We start from the raw sequence: 20,326 nt of genomic DNA, 5'->3' as shown, positions 1-20,326 counted from the left end.
AGATATAAATTTACGCAAAATATAAACCTGCCGAGAACCGCAGTTAAAACAAATGCAAATAATTAAAAGCAACAATGTTAAAACCTGTCTTTAATGAAACCTACACACATCAAGTCAAACTTAATTTATCAACTGCACAATAAATCATGCAACAGTAACTGCAGGAAAGTAAATGCTTATAACTTGCAGAGATAAAATCACAGATAGCCTAAACTGAGAGTTAAAAATTAAATGTTAAGATGATGAACGATAAGATAAGGGGAAAGAAAGAAAAAAGTAATATTCTAATAAAAGTGTACAAGTATAAAAAAAATAATTAAAAAAAATCGCAACTATGAAATACAGTAGCTATGAAATGTTCAAAACTAACTAAATGAGGCGTGCAACAGTAATTACAGGAAATGAAATGTTTCTAAGTTAAAAATTAAACTATGAGAAAGATAAGATATGAGTTTTGCATGCAATATGATATGTGCAAAACTGACTAAATAAAAAGTGCTTTAACATTCACTACATTGTGGAGTTGAGCACGGTTGGGACGCTGAAGGCGTTATATAGGCGTATATATGACTAATTAAATTACAAATAGCTTTACAAAAGAACAGTGGCTGGCAGAACGCTTCCCTGTTCAGTCTATGGCCTGCATTACCTCTCTTCACCGCACGGTGGGGTATATAGCTGCATTCCTGGCGAGCAGTGAGTGCATCACAGGGAGACCTGCGCTTCTAAGCAGCGTGAGATTCCCTCTCTCCCGCACAACCGACGCGAGCAGTCACCTACACCAGTGTCTCTCCGCTCTCTTCCTTCATTACCACCGCTCGACCGTCCCAGCATGCCTTCCAACCTGGATTTACAAGGTATATCGTTTGTCGCCGGTCTGTTTATAGTGAACTGATGCCGTATTTACCGTTATCCGCGCGAAGCCTGTTTTTGTTCTGTGCGCGCGTGTGTGCCGTTAGCGGCCGACTGTCCTTATCTCATGCCTGCAAGTGCACCAGACAGCCTGGGTAAAACATCCAGACGGGTGTGTAACGGTCACTATGTCTCATTTTTCAGGCGGAAAAGCCTTCGGGTTACTCAAAGCACAGCAGAGGGAGAAGCTGGAGGAAATCAATAAGGTAAATAAGCTAACGCTGATGGATTATTATTGTCTGAATGGGGAGGCGAGATTATTTCATTGGCCTTGAGCCGCCTCCATTTACCCTGCTGTTGTTCCCGCTTTGTCTGTAAATATTAGCGAGGCTATTAATTTACTTGGTCTCTTTAGCTGTTAAATGTTATTTTGGACTGCAGCGGAATTGTTAAGCTCGATTTTACAGCAGCATGACCTAATTTAGTTAGACAGCTCGACCACATTAAGCCGCAGATCATTTCACAATCCAGAGCAGGACTGTGCCTCAAAATCTATTGAGCTGCCTACGGAGACAGGATTTTCTTCTTATTTTAATGCTGCAGCAAACTATAAAACTAATAAGAATCGCTATCTCGGTAAGTAGACCGATGACTAGGTCTTCAGACACAGCCCTGTTCAACCCGCTCATGAGTCATTCACAGCTGCGTTGGTTAAGCGCTCAAGGATTCCCCCAAATACTCTGCCCGTCAGCCATTGGTCGGACAAACAGATAGCCCCGCCCCAAACTCACGCTATTGGCTGAGCCAGTGTTAGTGTGTTGTGGGGGGCCAAGATCCTCAAACAATAGTTTTAGTGGAATCAACATACAATGGTGTACTATAATAAGCATATTAATCTTAAAGTATTTTAAAATAAAAAATGACGTACTTAACATTTAAGTAAAGGAGGTGACCTCGTCTTGGGCGTATCAAACAAAGTCAGACCTTTTATGAAAATCCCAAGAGGCTTATTTTCTTAACTAGTGTTATTTTGAAGCTAATATTTAAGATCAGCCCTCTTTGATGTGATAAGAGGCAGTGTGTCCCCCCGCAGCTGGCTGTCTCTGTGCCCTCAGATGGGAAACAGGTGTCTGTGATCCAGCATGAATGGACGCATTATGTGGGAGGGAGATTGAGGAGTGGGCAGCAGTGGCATATGAGCCGCAATCTCAGCGGCTGTTCTCTCTCTCTCTCATGTGCACTGCGGCTGGTGGGCGTGACAGCTTGGTCTGGTCACATGAACTTTCAGAAATAAGGAGAAAATCAGGTTATGCACTGGCCTACTAGTAGTGACATCTGCAGTGCTTCCCTGCACATAGTGTTGAGGTGATTCTCAGGAAAAGGGTCAATAAAATGCAGAGGTGGGTAGTAACGAGTTACATTTACTTCGTTACATTTACTTGAGTAAATTTTTTGGGTAACTAATACTTTTAGAGTATATTTAAAAATGGGTACTTTTACTCTTACTCAAGTACATTTTTAGTGAAAAAACGGTACTTTTACTTCGTTACTGTGGGCGACGCTCCTCTCGTTACTTTATCTTAATGCATACAAGTTAAAAATCCTTCAGTTTATTCCAAGCGCGCCATCTACTTTTTTTTCTGGGCAATGGCGTTGCCGTTCGCGAATGATTCATTCTTTTGAGTCAATTCTATTCAAGGCTTGATCAAACCAGTTGGCAGACCAATGAATCGGTTCGCGAATCAGTTTGAATGATTCGTTCAGTTCCTGCAGCACGCGCTGAGTCGTCTGAGGCGGTTCTCACTCAGAGTTGTAACATCAAGAGCGCTGAAGACGTGGCTCTGGATCAACAGTCAGTTGAAAGCAAATCTGCAAAGGCTATGGTTTACTAGCTATGAAGATCTTTATTAGACGAACACCGCGTGTGCTGTCGGTTCCACAGGTATAGATTCGATTACAGCTCACGATACCACTATGACATTACAGTTTGTTGTACATGTACCTTACACATTAAATACAATGTATATTTGATTCATTAAATAAGCTGTGACGGAGTATGAAATAAACACCCGCCAAACCCGCGTTAGTTCCAGGAGGAATGCCTTGCCTAGACACAATTAATATGGACATTTTCACAATATTTACGCTTGCAGAAATAAAGGCTACATTTGTTTACATTTTGCAGAACAGACGGAAGAAGATCCGTCAATGTGCATTTGTTTCGTTATGTTCAGATGTTCTGTAGCGGTCATGTGAGGAGATTTTACTCTTCTCCGTGTCAGAGGTTATATACATTTATAATACATAATTAAACTTTTAATTTAACTCAGTGATGCAAATCAGAATTTGTATCAGCTGTTACTCCAGTTTTCGGTGTAATATGATCCTTCAGAAATCATTCAAATATATTGTTTTGTTACCAGTGTTGTTGAAAAAAAACAAAAACAAAAAAAACAGCATATGCTGGTTAGGTATGTTTTGAAGCTGGGATGCTGGTTTGTGCTGGTCATGTGCTGGTCTTGAGCTGGTTGGACCAGCTTAAATCAGTTCAAACCAGCATCCCATGCTTCAAAACATACCTAACCAGCATATGCTGTTTTTTTCAACAGGAAACAGTTTTGCTGCTTAATATTTTTTGGAACCTGTGACAGTTTGTTCAGGATTCTTTTATGATTAGAAAGCTAAAAAAGAACAGCATTGATAATAAATCAGGCTGATAAAAATTCTGATTTGCATCACTGAAATAAATTACATTAAAAAAAAATTAAAGGTATTTTGAACGGCAGTGTGTGTGTGTGTGCGTGTGTATAAAAATGTATCTAAATATCTATATATCTAAATAAAAATAGATTATATTCAGTATATGATCCAAAGTAACTAGTAACTAACTACTTGAGTAGTTTTTTTTTATCCGATACTTTTTTACTCTTACTCAAGTAACTATTCAGACTATTACTTTTACTTTTACTTGAGTACAGTTTTTGGGTACTCTACCCACCTCTGATAAAATGTTAGTCAATCTCAGATCTGATCTGTCTCAATCCATTCAACAACTGATGGATTGAACTAGGCTAAGGATCCATCCTACTACTTTCTTTTTTTTTCCGGTTTATTTTAATGTGCGTCACAATCCAGAAGAAAAGATCTCTTTTAATGTGACTTTAAGCACATTTCCCACCCAATTCTTGTTACCATAATGCATCCAGACATTTTACCTTTGTTTTATTTGTAATTTCTATTATTCTGTATAATAATTCTCATTATTTTAGAACAGTTATGAAAATCATCCTTTAAGGACAGTGCTTTTTTTTTTTTTTCTTCAATTAAATTAATAAATTATGGTGTTTTATGTGCTTAATAATAAAAATGTTTTTGCTCTACAGTAATGAAAATGGTCTCTTTCTTGGTCCCTTATGGTAATATGAAATTAGGGGAAATGTGCTTAATTTTTATGAAATAGCCTTAATTTTCTTTCAGTAAAACAAAGGCTAATGTCTTTTGATTTTGAGGGTGTAATATGATATGTACATGTTTTTGTCAGTCATATATGTTGATGCTTAATAATCTGATAAGAGCTGTCAGTGGTGACGGTGAGATACTGCAGGCCTGTGAAAAGCAAACACTGTGCTCATCAAATGAAGCAAATTCACAGTTTCAAGTTCTGATGTGAAGGAACGTTGATGTGTAGTCGTGACTTGGCTGAGGTAGAAGGTGTTACTCGTGCTCTTCATCTCTCTGCATGACTCAAGAGGGCTGATCCTCGCAGTGTAGTTTTCATCTTCTATTTTCTAAAACTGTATCACTACTTGACCAGTTTGTTAATCTAGCTTATTTTTACTCCCTCTCTCAGTATGCATGGGTTAGAGCGAAAGAGCAGAGACAAGACGTCATGATGAGTCATACTTAACTGTTCAAGGTTGCTTGATGCTCCGCACACACACATGCTGTTCGCTTTTACAGCACATTCCTTCACTCAGTCAGCAGCATCTCCCACCAGCCATAATTAAAATCCACTCACAAACACACCCATACACACTGCGTGATCTCCCTGATAGGCACACCCACTTTAATACTTCACTGATAGTAAAGACTCATATCAAACATGTGGATCTTTGATTTATGGGCCTCATGCAGAGTCTTGTTAAAGATCATTAAAAAAGATTTTAATGATCTTAGAACTTCCCGGCCTGTGTTGTGTTTGTCTTTTTATTATGCACTGTCCTGTTTTCTGATAACAAGCTAGCTAGCACACTACATTACATTACATTACATTACACTACACTAGATAGCAGCCTGCATTTATCAGAATCAGAAAGAGCTTTTATTGCCAAGTATGCTTGCGCATACAAGGAATTTGATTTAGTATCATAAGCTTTCAGTTCACAGAGACAACAATGACACACAGACAATAAAAATAAGATGAGAATAAAAAATACACATGTAAATGTAAATCTAAATAAACAAAAAAAAATGACATTTAACCGTTCATAAGTTGGATTGCCTGGGTGAAGAAACTATAGAGATCTATAGAAGATCTGTGTGAAGATGGGGGCCAGCTGGTCAGCACAGGTTTTCAAGCAGGCTGGTGTCACACTGTCTGGGCCTGGTGCCTTCCTTCTCTTGTTCTTCTTGAAGACCTGGCGCACATCATCTTCACTGATCTGAAGTACAGGAGTTGGGGAGAGGGGGGTTGCTGGAGGTGTTAACGGTTGGGGGCGGGGGGGGGAGGCCTTTCCACACTGAAGCGGAGTCATTGGAAGTGAACTGATCTTCCAGCTTTTTGGCGTAGGGCCTTCTTTAACACCCTTACATCTGTACACCTCCTCTCATTTATGTAGAAGCATGTCCTGCCGCTGCGCGATTTTCCCCATTGATTGATTCTGCGATCTGCTCTGATCAGCTGAAAGCCCGGCAGATGAAGCACGCTGTCAGGAATGGCGTCGTTCAGCAAGGTTTCCGTGAAACAGAGCAGCAGAGTTTGAGAAATCCTTATTTGTCCAGGAGAGCAGAAGGAGTTTGTCCGTTTTGTTGGGTAGAGAGCGGAGATTTGCCTTTTCTTTTTTTTTTTTTTTAAATATGGATGAGTCAAACCCATAACTTATCATTCATTTAATATATATATATATTAATATAATTTTTTTTTTAGAAGTCACAGTCTCTGTCTCTCTGTGTTTGTTGCATTAAAAAAATATGGGTAGGTTTTTGCATTGGTCTGAACTAGGGCTGGGCGATTATATCGAATATTAGAGATAATATCGCAATAATTATGACGACGATGTCAAATTTGAAAATATCATGAATATCGAATATTTCAAATTCAAGCATACTTTCCCAAAAGAACGCGTCGAACGTCCAATATTACGTCCCCTTAAGTATTACCACGCAAGGGACATGAGGTAGCTTTCATAAGTGTGGTTGCCAGATACCAAGAGTTCAAATCCCCGAATCAGAGCTTCACTGTTACAAGGATACATTTTCTGCCCAGTGTTTTGATCATTTTAAGCAATCTGGCAACCATGCGCACGCGCTTGCTCCTCATTGCGGAAGCGCTGCCGCTGATGATCTGAAATCACCGACAAACAAGCTGGATTTTAGCATCTAAATGAAAGTGTCCCTCAATCAGTCTGTGTTCTGTTTTTAATTTGTTTTACCAGTTTTCATAATATAGACAGAGTGTGCATAAGTCTTTGGTTGTAATTTAAGCCTATAATAAATCCGTACACTAGATGAGCTAAAATAAACTATGTATGAGTCCACATTCTGTTGACTTGTGCTCATGGTGGTGAATCATCCATAAGGCACATTTCCCCAAATTTGCAAAATTAGCTAAGAAATGCCTGTCTTCCAGCAACTAGCTCCCCATCTGAGAGGGTTTTTAGTGCCTGTGGGAACATGCCACAGAGCTTCTCTTAAATCAGAGACATTTGGCAGATTTGTGTTCTTAGCTAAAAACTTGTAAAATAAATGTAATTATTTGTGTAATTATTTCCCCCAGTTGCACAGTGTAAATTGTCAATTGCATGCACTAAAAAAGTTGACAATGCACGTTCTGTACTTGTTTTGCATTACTTCAGTTACATATACATGTGTTCATTTAATAAAAAGCAGTAAGTGATCACTTGGTCTAGATCTTTTTAAATGCTTAAATGTGCACTAAACATTTTGTATTTACTTTGCAACAATAGCTGTTCTATCTAAATTGTTTTTTTTTTTGTTTTTTTTTATGGGGGCAAAAGAAAAGAGCGATAGATAGATATATTTGTATTATTATTTAAAAGCAAATGCAAACATATCGAGATGTATATCGTAAAAAGTTAGAAAATATTGAGAGAAAAAAAAAAATTTATATATCGCCCAGGCCTAGTCTGAACATAAACAGCAGAAAGGATTATTGAAAATGCAGATTCATTCCCTGCCAGTAGGTGCTGCTTTTGGAAAGGCAGAATATAGCATTTTCCAAATAACGGTTGAACACAAAGTAGCGCTGTGCTCATAAACGCAGTGTTATTAGGCATTACAGGCAAGATTAATGAAAATGCCATCGAAACTTTTCTGAATACAGTCGGTTCCCTTCAGAGATACATTCGTATAAAAACACTCACGCTGCGTTTTCACTTAAAACGTGCAGCTCATATTTATTCAATGAAATTTAAGTTTAATCATCACATTAATCCAGTGTTTCCCATGCATTGATTTATTTCTGGCAGCCCGCCACAATATCAAAACTGACTGCCACAAATAGATTTTTTCCAAAATGCTTTGACTTCGTTGAATAAACATGAGCACTGCACGTTTCAAAATCAAAACCCGGTGCAGGTATTTTATTTTACTGTATTTCTGAAGGAAACCGACTGTCTTCAGAAAAATTTGGTTGACATTTTCATTTCATCTTGCATGTAATGTCTGATAAAGCAGCGTTTGTGAGTGGAGCTCTGCTTTGTGTACAGCCTTACCGGGGAAACCGCTGTCTCCGCGGTCTAAAAGCATCTCCTGCTGGCAGAGAATGAATTTGCATATACAGGTGCATCTCAATAAATTAGAATGTCGTGGAAAAGTTCATTTATTTCAGTAATTCAACTCAAATTGTGAAACTCGTGTATTAAATAAATTCAATGCACACAGACTGAAGTAGTTTAAGTCTTTGGTTCTTTTAATTGTGATGATTTTGGCTCACATTTAACAAAAACCCACCAAATCACTATCTCAACAAATTATGAGAATATGAATATGGTGACATGCTAATCAACTCAAAACACCTGCAAAGGTTTCCTGAGCCTTCAAAATGGTCTCTCAGTTTGGTTCACTAGGCTACACAATCATGGGGAAGACTGCTGATCTGACAGTTGTCCAGAAGACAATGATTGACACCCTTCACAAGGAGGGTAAGCCACAAACATTCAATGCCAAAGAAGCTGGCTGTTCACAGAGTGCTGTATACAAGCATGTTAACAGAAAATTGAGTGGAAGGAAAAAGTATGGAAGAAAAAGATGCACAACGAACCGAGAGAACCGCAGCCTTATGAGGATTGTCAAGCAAAATCGATTCAAGAATTTGGGTGAACTTCACCAGGAATGGACTGAGGCTGGGTTCAAGGCATCAAGAGCCACCACACACAGACGTGTCAAGGAATTTGGCTACAGTTGTCGTATTCCTCTTGTTAAGCCACTCCTGAACCACAGACAACATCAGAGGCGTCTTACCTGGGCTAAGGAGAAGAAGAACTGGACTGTTGCCCAGTGCATTAAAGCAAAAGGAGCCCCTACCAAGTATTGAGTACATATACAGTAAATAACATACTTTCCAGAAGGCCAACAATTCACTAAAAATGTTTTTTTTATTCGTCTTATGAAGAATTCTAATTTGTTGAGATAGTGAATCGGTGGGTTTTTGTTAAATGTGAGCCAAAATCATCACAATTAAAAGAACCAAAGACTTAAACTACTTCAATCTGTGTGCATTGAATTTATTTAATACACAAGTTTCACAATTTGAGTTGAATTACTGAAATAAATGAACTTTTCCACGACATTCTAATTTTATTGAGATGCACCTGTATGCCGCCACAAATAGAGTCCAAGTCTGTGGGAAACACTGTAATCCATATCACGATTCTCATCTTTCCATCCTTAAATGTAAGACCTCTTGAAATTGTGATGTTGACATTTCTTACCTTTTTTTTTTTTTTTTTTTTTTTTTCGAGCCCTGATGAAGCTTACACAAGTCACTTTCAAACAAAGAAGATTTCTGTAGGTCAATGCAACAAATTTCATGTTACCAACTTTAAAGTGCAAAATTTACAGGGGGAATTAATCCCAATCATATGGCTCTTTTGTACACCAAAACATATAGCTGTCTGTATTTTTCAAGGAAGGGGATATTTGGGTGTCCTTGGCATCAAAACTGTTCCAGAGAATAAAACTACACCGCGGAGAATGCACAGTGCACACTCTAAGATACTTGACACATGCTTGCTCGCCCTCTCTGGGCTTCTGCCATGCACAACCAAACAGAGGGGATAATCATTCATCCACTCAGTCTATTCTAGTTTGAGATCATGCTAACTCTCTGTTTCTCTCTCTTGTTTGCAGGAGTTTATGGAAGATCAGAAGTACAGGGATGAGGAGGATTTACCAGACAAGTTGGATTCTTTTAAAAGTAAGGACAGTTGAAATATTTTAAACACCAACATAGTCCACACATGTTTGTGGTATGAATGCTAAGAGAGCTTGTGTGTGTGTTTGTGCATGTGTGATGGACTTGCTTTCTCCATATGGTCTTGCAGGAATGTGCTGGTCTTGCCCCCTTGTTGTTGTTTTAGCGCTGAGGGTTTTGGACATGTGCTTCTTGTGGGAGAGGGAAATAACGGTTTGTGTGTGTGTGTGTGTGGAAAGGACAACTGGAATGTAAACGAACAGTCCTCTGAGCCTTTTGGTCAAAGCTGAAGTGTGGTTTTGCTTTTCTCTTTGAAAATCCCCATGAAAAGTTTAGCCACCTGAATCCTGAAGTCATCCTCCCTCTCTTTCTAATGTTAGCGCTTCTCAAAAAATGACGTCAGTATTGACTTTAACACACATTCTTGTTGTGCACCATTGATTGGTGGTATTCCAAGTAAAAAATGTTTTTTATTGTAATCCTTTTTTTATTAAAATGTGATAATTTGCTCTGTCTCTGAAACTAGAGATGATTGAAAGTACTGGAGTATTCAGACAAAAGAGTGTGAAGTTTTTTATTCACAAGTTATTTTATCTGTATTGGCCAAAACTTTTAGAATCGGTGTATCCTCCTTATCTGAAACATCTTTCATTTTTGGCTGACATTATGAATTCCTCTTAGTTTTCAACCCCTCCCCTCCATCTGCCTGTCTCCGTTTTGTTGTGTATTGCCCACTTTTCATAATCCAATCTAGTCCTGCTCTATTTTTTTTGCCCTTCTTTGAATATTCTGTCAGTCAGTCAGTAATGCATCAGATTATTTAAAAAAAAAAAAAACTGACTCTCAGATGTTTTGTGTTGAATTTTACCCAAGGGCCTCTTTTAACTCTGAATTATTTACTACCAGTTGTCCTCAGTGTGTATGCTTGGGTTTGTGGGTCATTATCAAGAGGCAGTGATCAGGTTAAAGGGGTTAAGTGGCTCTGAATGTTACAATAATTTCTTGTTAAACAGAGTGAGAAAATGGAAGGAAGGAAAGGACAGAAGTCAAAAGCACAAGGGACAGGAGGAGCGCCAAACCCTTGAGATTTCTCTTGACATTGTTGAAATGAAAGCACACGCTCCCACACACACATAGTCTGAGCACTTGCCGCAGAGTGTTTGACCCACATGTCAGTATGTGTGTGTGCACCACTGCCCTAAAAGCAGAAATGAAATGAGAGAGTTAAGAGAGAAAGAATACAGTTGATAATAAGAGGGAGCATCATCGAAAAAAAGAAAACCATTTAGAGATAGTGATTTAGTCAGTGAACATGAGTTACATTTACGCAGCGTCGGTGCATTTCGACGGACAACCTCTTGCCAGCTCTGTTTCACACGCACTCATTCAGCTCGGGGGTGAACAGGCTGCGTTTGTGTTTATAGGGGGCCATTGTAACCCTCTCCTTCCCATCAGCCGCCTCTCACGGTGACTCCGTTACACTCTCAATGCGTCCACTCCAACAGAAGCTTCATTGTGAGAATGAAACAACACCGAATGAGAGAGATGGAGGGAAGAGAGAGGAACTAGTAGAATAATCTAGCAAAATCAAATGGGACACAGATTCAAATCTGGTACTAACTGTCCTCATTTACAGATATAGCCAGCCATCCTTTGTGAAATAGGCCTCATTTCGGATAAGAAATGCTGGGTTTTCCAAATGTCCTCTGTTGTTTCCCTCTGAACCGCAGCTGTCACATGCCTGACCTCTACATGCTGCCACTGTCAGATGTTGCTGGCGGCTGTGTGTGAATTGTTTCATTTGTTCTTGTTTGGACTATTAAAATCTCACTTTTTATTTATTTATTTATTTTTTTTTTTCAAATCCACAGATAAATATGCTGAGTTTGACCTGAATGATCAGGGAGAGATCGGTAAGTGTGTGTGCATATGTAGTTAAGACTTTGAGTGTTATTGGGGAAGGGCTTTTTTGTCATGCTCACTGTGTAGGTGATACCACACTTGACAGATGGGAAACATGAGAACTCACCTGTAACCAACTTAAAGGTCATTGTAATGTGCTGTAGAAAGAGTAAGAGTGACTCATGATAGGAGAGAGAAATTAAAAAAATTGTTAAAAAAACAATAATACAAAAGCATACCTTGTGAATAATTAAAAACGGCTTATGATTTTAATTGTAATTTTAAATGGGTGTAACTTGAGTTGTTTGGGGGAGGGGTGAATTAAAATATTTTTTATTTAGCTCATTTAGTTGTTTGTCCTATTTTAAAGCGTTAAGTCATCTTAAAGGGATAGTTCTAGCCTGGTAATACCAAACTCTGCTACTTCGCTTTGCTTCGTAGAGAGAGTCTGGAAGGGCATAATTGACAAGCGTTTACTTTCTCGTGGGCGGGCGCTTGTCTGAAGTTTAAAATCATTGGTGTACCCGTAAGCCAATCACATAACGGTTGGTTATGACGTATGTTATTCGACGGCTCGGCCACCTCGAACTTCCACTGTAAACACAGGTATGCGGCGAAAACCAAACCATCGAGCAAAATACCGGAGAGAAGATGGCTGCTAACGACTTTTGCAGATTATGTGAAGTAAATCTACGCATCCACAATTATCGCCTTGCCGAACTTTGGCTTCCCCAGTTTCTCGCTGATGATCGGTAACAGTTGATAAATTAAACTTTTCCCAAAACCTGTCGGGAGTAGGGCCACAACATCACCTCCATTCAAAATGTGAACCAAACACTCTTCTTGTTCAGGCTTCAGTTGGCAAATGCCGGGAATATTCTCCACAACAGAGCGAATAGCATCCCGTGTCTCCATGTCCGCTGTCGTTATAGATTTCCCTCACCTAAACTACAATCTTAAATTCGGCGCTTAGCATCTACGTCACGGCTCTCAGCCCGCCCTCTGTTCGTTGATTGGCCAGGCTGCTGCGGAGCCGGAGATAAACCGGGAGATGGTCTGCTATGTCAGACTGAATACAGAAGTGAAATGAAATTGAGCGGAAGTACGAAGCCTGACGTAGTCAGGCTAGGATAGTTCACCCAAAATGAAAATTCTGTCATTAATGACTCACCCTCATGTCGTTCCAAACCTAAGACCTTTGTTCATCTTCGGAACACAAATTTAAAATATTTTGGATGAATTCTGAGAGCTCAGTGACCCTGCATAGACTGCAACGCAACTGCAGTGTTCCCAATCAGCATCATCAGCGTTGTTTACGTTTTGGAGAAAACGCGTGCATGCTGAACATAAACAATGTTGATTACGTTCTGGGGAAAGCACGCATATGCGTCGTGGTACTCTCCAAAATGGCAGGAGAAGAATTGTTGAATAAATTTATTTTTGTTTTCTTTGTGCACAAAAAGTTTTCTTGTAGCTTCGCAAAATTGAAGTTGAGCCACTTATGTCACATGGACAGTTTTACTGATGTCCTTTCTACATTTCTGGACCTGGGAACATTGCAGTTGTGTTGCTGTCTATTCAGGGTCTGAGAGCACTTAGATTTCATCAGAAATATCTTAATTTGTGTTCCGAAGATGAACAGAAGTCTTATGGGTTTGGAACGGCATGAGGGCGAGTAATGAATGACAGCATTTTCATTTTTGGGTGAACTAAGCCTTAGTTTAAGGCACAACCACGTTAATAGTATTGCAGATAAAATCATAATCTATTATTATAGTTGTCATCAAATCATGATAGACAAGTTGAAGTCCTGTACTATTTTCCAATTCTATTTCATTCAGAAAAGTATAGCATGCATTTTTATGCAAATGGAAGGCTTGCCCACATAAGATGTAGGGGGAGAGTGGCATAGGCCCTTATTCCTGATTGTAAATCCAAACAGCTGAAGCATGCGTCACAGAAATAAGGGCACTTCAGAGGCTGATTCATGGGAGACTTGAACAAATGTGTAGTTTGTGGTAGCAAGTATGTTTTTATGAGAGCGCGGCATACTGTATAATGTGAGACACAAAAATTGAATACACTGTGAGGAGAAAATCATTCCACTAATGCAAATGATGTGGACAGATGAATACTGACCGCTCTGTGTAGCGCTACACTATGGTAGTATGCTTGGTGTTGTAGTATCAGTCCTGAGGCTGGTTCACAGCACAGATGACACGTATGTGGCGTTATCTTCAAGATGTCAGCACATTGCAAGTTTAAGAGCATTTTTTTGAGCAATATGGTTGTGCCAAACTAGTAGACCTTGTGTACATGACACACAAATTGGCCTAATTATACAAAGTCAGACTCTTTCTTTCTTAAGGGACACTCACATAAAAAGTAGGGTTCTTGACACATTTTTAGACTATTTTTAACTTGATGCCTCACTTAAAACACAACCCAGCAGCCAAAGACATCAGTGTACTATGTAGCCCTTCAACAGTGTTAATACCAGAACTTCATCAAATATACAGGCTAAATTCTGACCTCACTAATTGACTAGTCAGCATCCCATCTTTATTAGGGATCTACTTGTCAAGCTGTAAGAGTTTGCTTGTGTTTCCAGACATGATGGGCTTGAAGCGAATGATGGAGAAGTTGGGTGTGCCAAAGACTCATCTGGAGATTAAGAAAATGATCTCGGAGGTGACGGGGGGTTGCAGCGACACCATCAACTACAGGGACTTTGTGAAAATGATGCTTGGCAAGCGATCGGCTGTTCTCAAACTGTAAGTGTGTATGCGTGTTTAAACATGCTTCTTCATGCATGTTATCTCTCTGTCTTGTTTTTAATATTGGCAAACGGCATTGTGCAGAATTGTCGGGCTATTTCCTGCTGCCGTGTGCTTTGACTCAGTCAAGGTATTTTTAGATATGTCGGCATGTGTTTAATCTCATCTGCACATCTAGTGCAGGATCAGCATATCTGTGCCATTATCTCAGTGGGAGAGGGATCTGCTGTGACGGGTGATGTCGTTGTCATCACGATACACTAGGGGTTGGATCGATACCAGAAATTTGGCTTTAGTACAGTACAAGCCTCTGGTACCTCAGTATCGATGTTAAATCAGTCATTAAATAAACTACCTTGAGTGACTGACAAATTAATATTTTGTTAAAACAAACAGAACTGGTCCACGTCATGCTGCCTGAACTATGTATCACATTATCTAGGTCAGACATTTAATTTAGCAAAATTCAGATATTTTATGACAGTATTTTATTTATTTTTTGTACAATAATTTGGACTCGCTTTGAATTTGTTTGCACAAAAATTGTGGCTTTTCACTAATGAATAGAAACTTTTTTTTTTAAATAAATAATGAAATGACATCATGTAAGATTTTTAATGATCCAATTTTGTATAAACACACTTGTATATACAATGACACAGCACACATTTTCTTGGGTGGGGTTGGAGATACAGTTGTCCCCTAATTATGGCTGTCATTGACAGAAGTGTGGATGTTGTCCAAGTTGGCACGGGTACCACTAAACACCTCCCTAGTCTCAGTGGAAGCGATAAACACAACCTTCAACTTCCTGTTCTCTTCCTTTTTTGTGAAAAACACGTCTGTAATTTGGAAAAGAAAATTGGGTTGTTTGTGCCAAGTTTCATGGTTCATTGAAAACATCTTTAGCCATTTTTCACAAGGCTTTTGAGTGGACACACAGACTGGAGTTTTGAAGTTTCTCTCACACAAGTGCTTGCTAGATTTTTTTTTTTTCACCCATTTTGTGGTACAGGTTGGTTTGTCTGACCATTCTGAAAAGTAATTGCACAATTTGTGGTATGATTTTTTTTTTTTTTTTTTTTGCGTAACTGTATCATTTGAGTTTCGTGCTAAAGTTGTCTGGTGCTTTGCCTAAGCAAACAAACTAATCATAACCACTATCCCTGAATGTCTGGTTCATTGCTGTGATGCTGCAGAAATTAGATTGTTTAATTTCTTGATGTGCTGGATGATTTTAATAACTGATGGTGTCAGAATTATGATACAGACACATACTGATTTATTATTATTTTGCATAGATGTGTATCTTCATCTGTCAGTATTCTACACATTGTGAATGGGTGATTTGTGACTAACGAGTCAGGGCTTGTTAAGGGCTTATGAGAGATTTTGTCAAGGTTTACCTGAAACAGAAAGTCACATGGTGTGAATGGATCAGTCAGCAGTTCTGCACCTTTCTCTTAACTCCAAAACACCAGTATTTTGTCTGATCCAGCATTTGTGGTTTCACAGGCTGGTCCGAATTATTAAATTTTATTATTTTTTTAATTATAAACTTGTCTCTTGCAGTGAACTTATGCTCTCTCTACTAATCTACTCAGTGGGATGCTGGAATAGCTTATAGCCAGTGCTGGACACTGAGTGGACACCACAACGTTTTTAACTCGTGTTCTTAAACGCCTATATTTGGACACACAGGCCTTATTCTTTGAATCATAGGACTGTGTATGTGCATAATAAAATCTTGACCGCTCATAATATTATAATTACATATAATATTTATATTATAATTGTATTATATCTAAATTACAATTTATTTGAATAAATTCCCTTGTGGTGAGAAGATTAAACTTGTTAACCTCTTCAGCTCTGGTGCATATTTTGGATATATTTTGGCATACCTGGATTTAAAAGAGCACCCTACTCGCATACATTGGGATAAATTGATAAAAAAAATTGTCTCATTTAATAGGACGTTTTCTAAATTTTAACACACGGGTGGAATTATTATAAACATTTTTTTTTTCATAATTTTATGATAAACACAAATAAAAAAATCTAATTTAGATTTAAGTTTTTATTTGAAAGTATGTTATTTAAGATCTTTTTGGTCCATATCATTGCAGAAAGTTTCCTTTTGATTTTCTTTGTATCATTTATTTTTTAAAAGTTATGGATATTTAATTGAGACAATATGTCCACAAGGGGTCTCCATTTTGCCAGATCAGGCACACCTGCATTTGAAACGGTCCCAAACCCACATATATTGGGATAAATGGATAAAAATTGTATCATTTTACACAGAACACGTTAAATTAACACATGGGTGGAGTAATTCATAATTATTATTATTGCATTTGTACACAACCCAAAGTATCCCAACTCCGCATCGAGCTAGGGGGTGTTGCCCACTTCGCGCTCAGTGCGCCCTCTTCCCTCGTGTTTGGAAAGGCGTTACTGCGCATCAGTTTGATCGATGTCTCTTTGGACAGATCTGATTGGGGGCATTTCAGACATATGACGCATTACGTGATGACGTAATCGCCCACTGACACAATCGTGTTAAGGCAAGAGCTCAAGAGGTTTTAATAAAAGTACTTGCAAAGCTAATATGGTTTAAATAAATGTAACGGTTGTTTTTCCACTTTAAATCATGGTTCTAATTACTTTTAGGTGGCAAGAGGAGTTAATTTTCTTTTTTAAATTCAGTATAAAAAGTGTGTATGTGTGTAATATGTATGTGTGTGTGTGTGTATATATATATATATATATATTATACACAGGTGCATCTCAATAAATTAGAATGTCGTGGAAAAGTTCATTTATTTCAGTAAATCAACTCAAATTGTGAAACTTAAATTCAATGCACACATACTGAAGTAGTTTAAGTCTTTGGTTCTTTTAATTGTGGTGATTTTGGCTCACATTTAACAAAAACCCACCAATTCACAATCTCAACAAATTAGAATACTTCATACGGCCAATAAAAAATAAAAATAAAACATTTTTAGTGAATTGTTGGCCTTCTGGAAAGTATGTTCATTTACTGTATATGTTCTCAATACTTGGTAGGGGCTCCTTTTGCTTTAATTACTGCCTCAATTCGGCGTGGCATGGAGGTGATCAGTTTGTGGCACTGCTGAGGTGGTAGGAAGCCCAGGTTTCTTTGACAGTGGCCTTCAGCTCATCTGCATTGTTAGGTCTGGTGTCTCATCTTCCTCTTGACAATACCCCATAGATTCTCTATGGGGTTCAGGTCTGGTGAGTTTGCTGGCCAATCAAGCACAGTAACACCATGGCCATTTAACCAACTTTTGGTACCTTTGGCAGTGTGGGCAGGTGCTAAGTCCTGCTGGAAAATGAAATCAGCATCTCCATAAAGCTTGTCAACAGAAGGAAGCATGAAGTGCTCTAAAATTTCCTGGTAGATGGCTGCGTTGACTTTTTCACGACATTCTAATTTGAGATGCACCTGTATATATCTACATCTACACCCCAGTTGTGGAATATTTTAGATTTGATGGTTGAAATGAATTTTCTCTCTTCTCTCACACAGGGTTATGATGTTTGAAGACAAAGCTAACGGGACCAGCTGTAAACCTGGTGGACCCCCTCCCAAGCGTGACATCACCAGCCTACCATAGACCAGTGGAGATGGATTCAATTGACATCCCTGCATTCGCAAATCCCGCCCATTTAACATTAGGGGCTAGGTTTCTATAGCCTTACGTAGAATCTTTTTGCCAAGATCCAGGGAAAATCTTAGTTCATAGACAGACAAAATGAAGAAAAAAAGTGAAAGATGTCTATATATATATTTGCTGTGAAGAAGTCGAAGCGCAAAGTAGCTTTTTATAAGTAAACAAATGTATATATTTATATGAAAAAGGTGTTTTTGAATAGTGTTTACAAGCACAAATCCTGTGGGTGAAGTACTAGTGAAGTTTAGTGTGTAACACTGCAAGTGTACTGAGTGTAGGGTGTACGGGATGACACAATTTTAGCTTGCAAGGCAGATTTTACGAATTAAGATTGAGAATTAAGATTTTTCGTCTTCCCCACAACGTGTGATTTTTATTTTTTCAATCCAATATGTTCGTGTTTGCCATTTGAGTTCTTTAGCTTATGCTTAAACACTGAGTCCTATAGTGACATTGTAGATGTGTGTGAGGGTCTTTTAAGATTCAGTTAGTGCTCGGCCACTGAAAAACTTTTCATTTAGCTTGATCTGCTTCTAAAAGCAGGATTTCCTTTGTAACATTTTTGTACAGGAAGGCGCAGGGAGTGAGAACACTGGGATTTGAGTGAGGGAGAAGGCAAAAAGGGACGACCGTTCATTCCTCAAACTTTCTTTGCTCATTCTCTCTGTCCCTTTTTTACTTTCCACAGTCTTCAGACTGTTTCTTTTTAAGCTGTTTGTATGCTTCCAAATGACTGTGATCTGTAATGTTACTGTACCGTATAAGCACATTAACTGTTAAGTACACACAACTTTGAATCACAATTTTAGGATATGCTTTTATAAATTCTCCTGCTTTAATTGGAAATGATGTGTCGCTGATCGTCGCGTTTTAGATCCGCAGCAGGGTTGATTTTTAGTTTGAAACCCCTCTTTCCAAGTGCCTCGCTCAGTTTGATGTAGCAGAGGTTTTGAGTGAAGATTGAGTGAAGCATCTTTGAAACAGATTTTGTGTGTGTGTGTGTGTGTGTGCGCGTGCTTGGAATTTATATTCTGTTGAGTCGTATTCTGAGACATTCCAAGAATGTTGTTGTGTGGCGGAGTCCTTGGAAATGTTGTCATGTTTTAACCCAAGCAGACTTGCATGTTGTGCAGCTGATGCAAATATTCCAGTAGTGCTTTTGTCCCTTTTTTTTTTTAATTTTACATTGTCCTCATTAAATTTTCTTTCTATAAGATGCTACGTATGGAAAACAAACTGATCTCAAGAGTTGTTATGTGTTGTTGCTTTTTTTTTTTTTTTTAAGATTAAGATGATGAAATGACATCACTCAGCAGTAGCAGGTGTGGCTTTCACTTCCATTTCAGACTTCATCTGCAAACAAAGCAACTTTTATTTGTTTCTGTCACGTCTCATGTTTTATGGGTTTTATTTCCGTGCCTCTGTTCAAGTTTTTCATTGACGTGCTTTTATTTTCCATTTAAAATCAGTGAAGTGTGAATTGAGGGCTGCACTGTACTGCTATTTATTAGAAATGCATTTTTAATGAGTTGTTAGAATTATGAATAGTTTTCTGTCAGCATATTAATTAGCAGAGGCATTTGTAAATTATTTTTCTTCTCTTTTTTTGGCAAACACCAAAGGAAGTAAATACCCTACTGTTACACCTGAACTATTAGTGGAGCTCTTTTATTTACGTCTGTGTTTACTACATATAATTGTCCTCCAGAATTGTGCAAAATGTGACACAACCTCAGTTTGGGGACATTTGGGTATGTCCTAATTTGTGAAAAACTATTCTAAAGTAGATTTGTACTTACAATATTTCTGAACACTAGAAATGCGAGTCTGTGTGTGTGTGTGTTAGGAAGTGTGGGGTCAGTAAGATTTATTTATTTAAAAATAAATTTAATTCAGCAAGGACACATTAATCAAAAGTGACAGTAAAGACGTGATGCTACACAAGATTTCTATTTCAATAAATGCTGTTCTTTCTATTCATCACAGAATCGAGAAAAGAATATATCATGGTTTCAACAAAAAAAAAATATTAAGCAGCAAAGCTGTTTTCAACTTTGATAAATGTTTCTTTGATAAATGTTTTCTGAAGGCTCGTGTGACACTGAAAACTGGAGTAATGGCTGCTAAAATTCATCTTTGCATCGCAGGAACAAATTACATTTTTAAAATACATTACGATAGAAAACACATTTTAAATTGTATTAATATATTACTGTACAAAAGCATTCAAAAACAAACATCTCACTAACCAAAACTTTTTAATGGTAGCGTAGTCTATATAATTAAAAACCTTTACGTAAACAAAACGGAAGTAATTTCTCACCATTTAGATAAGTAAACTAAGCTAAGTAATTGTTTACTTGGATTTCCAATGTAAAACATGTAATAATTTAGTTCAGCACAAAAGTTAGTCTGTAACATAACCATGCTTTCAGCTG

At 38.2% G+C, this 20,326-nt stretch overlaps 1 protein-coding gene across 1 annotated transcript; it reads left to right on the top strand.

The window, feature by feature from the left end:
* The first annotated feature begins 683 nt into the window (after positions 1 to 683).
* Positions 684 to 19,539, top strand: aif1l (allograft inflammatory factor 1-like). Its single transcript, XM_058777712.1, has 6 exons — positions 684 to 857; positions 1,057 to 1,118; positions 9,442 to 9,508; positions 11,377 to 11,418; positions 14,019 to 14,181; positions 17,744 to 19,539. Exons 1-6 carry the CDS (start codon positions 833 to 835, stop codon positions 17,829 to 17,831), a joined length of 447 nt encoding a protein of 148 aa, XP_058633695.1. The 5' UTR covers positions 684 to 832; the 3' UTR covers positions 17,832 to 19,539.
* Positions 19,540 to 20,326: the final 787 nt, after the last annotated feature.

This window comes from Onychostoma macrolepis, chromosome 05, assembly GCF_012432095.1.
Source record: "Onychostoma macrolepis isolate SWU-2019 chromosome 05, ASM1243209v1, whole genome shotgun sequence".
Taxonomy (NCBI): Eukaryota; Metazoa; Chordata; class Actinopteri; order Cypriniformes; family Cyprinidae; genus Onychostoma; species Onychostoma macrolepis.
The sequence above is the reverse complement of the archived record's forward strand: the minus strand, read 5'-3'. Positions and strand labels throughout refer to the sequence as shown.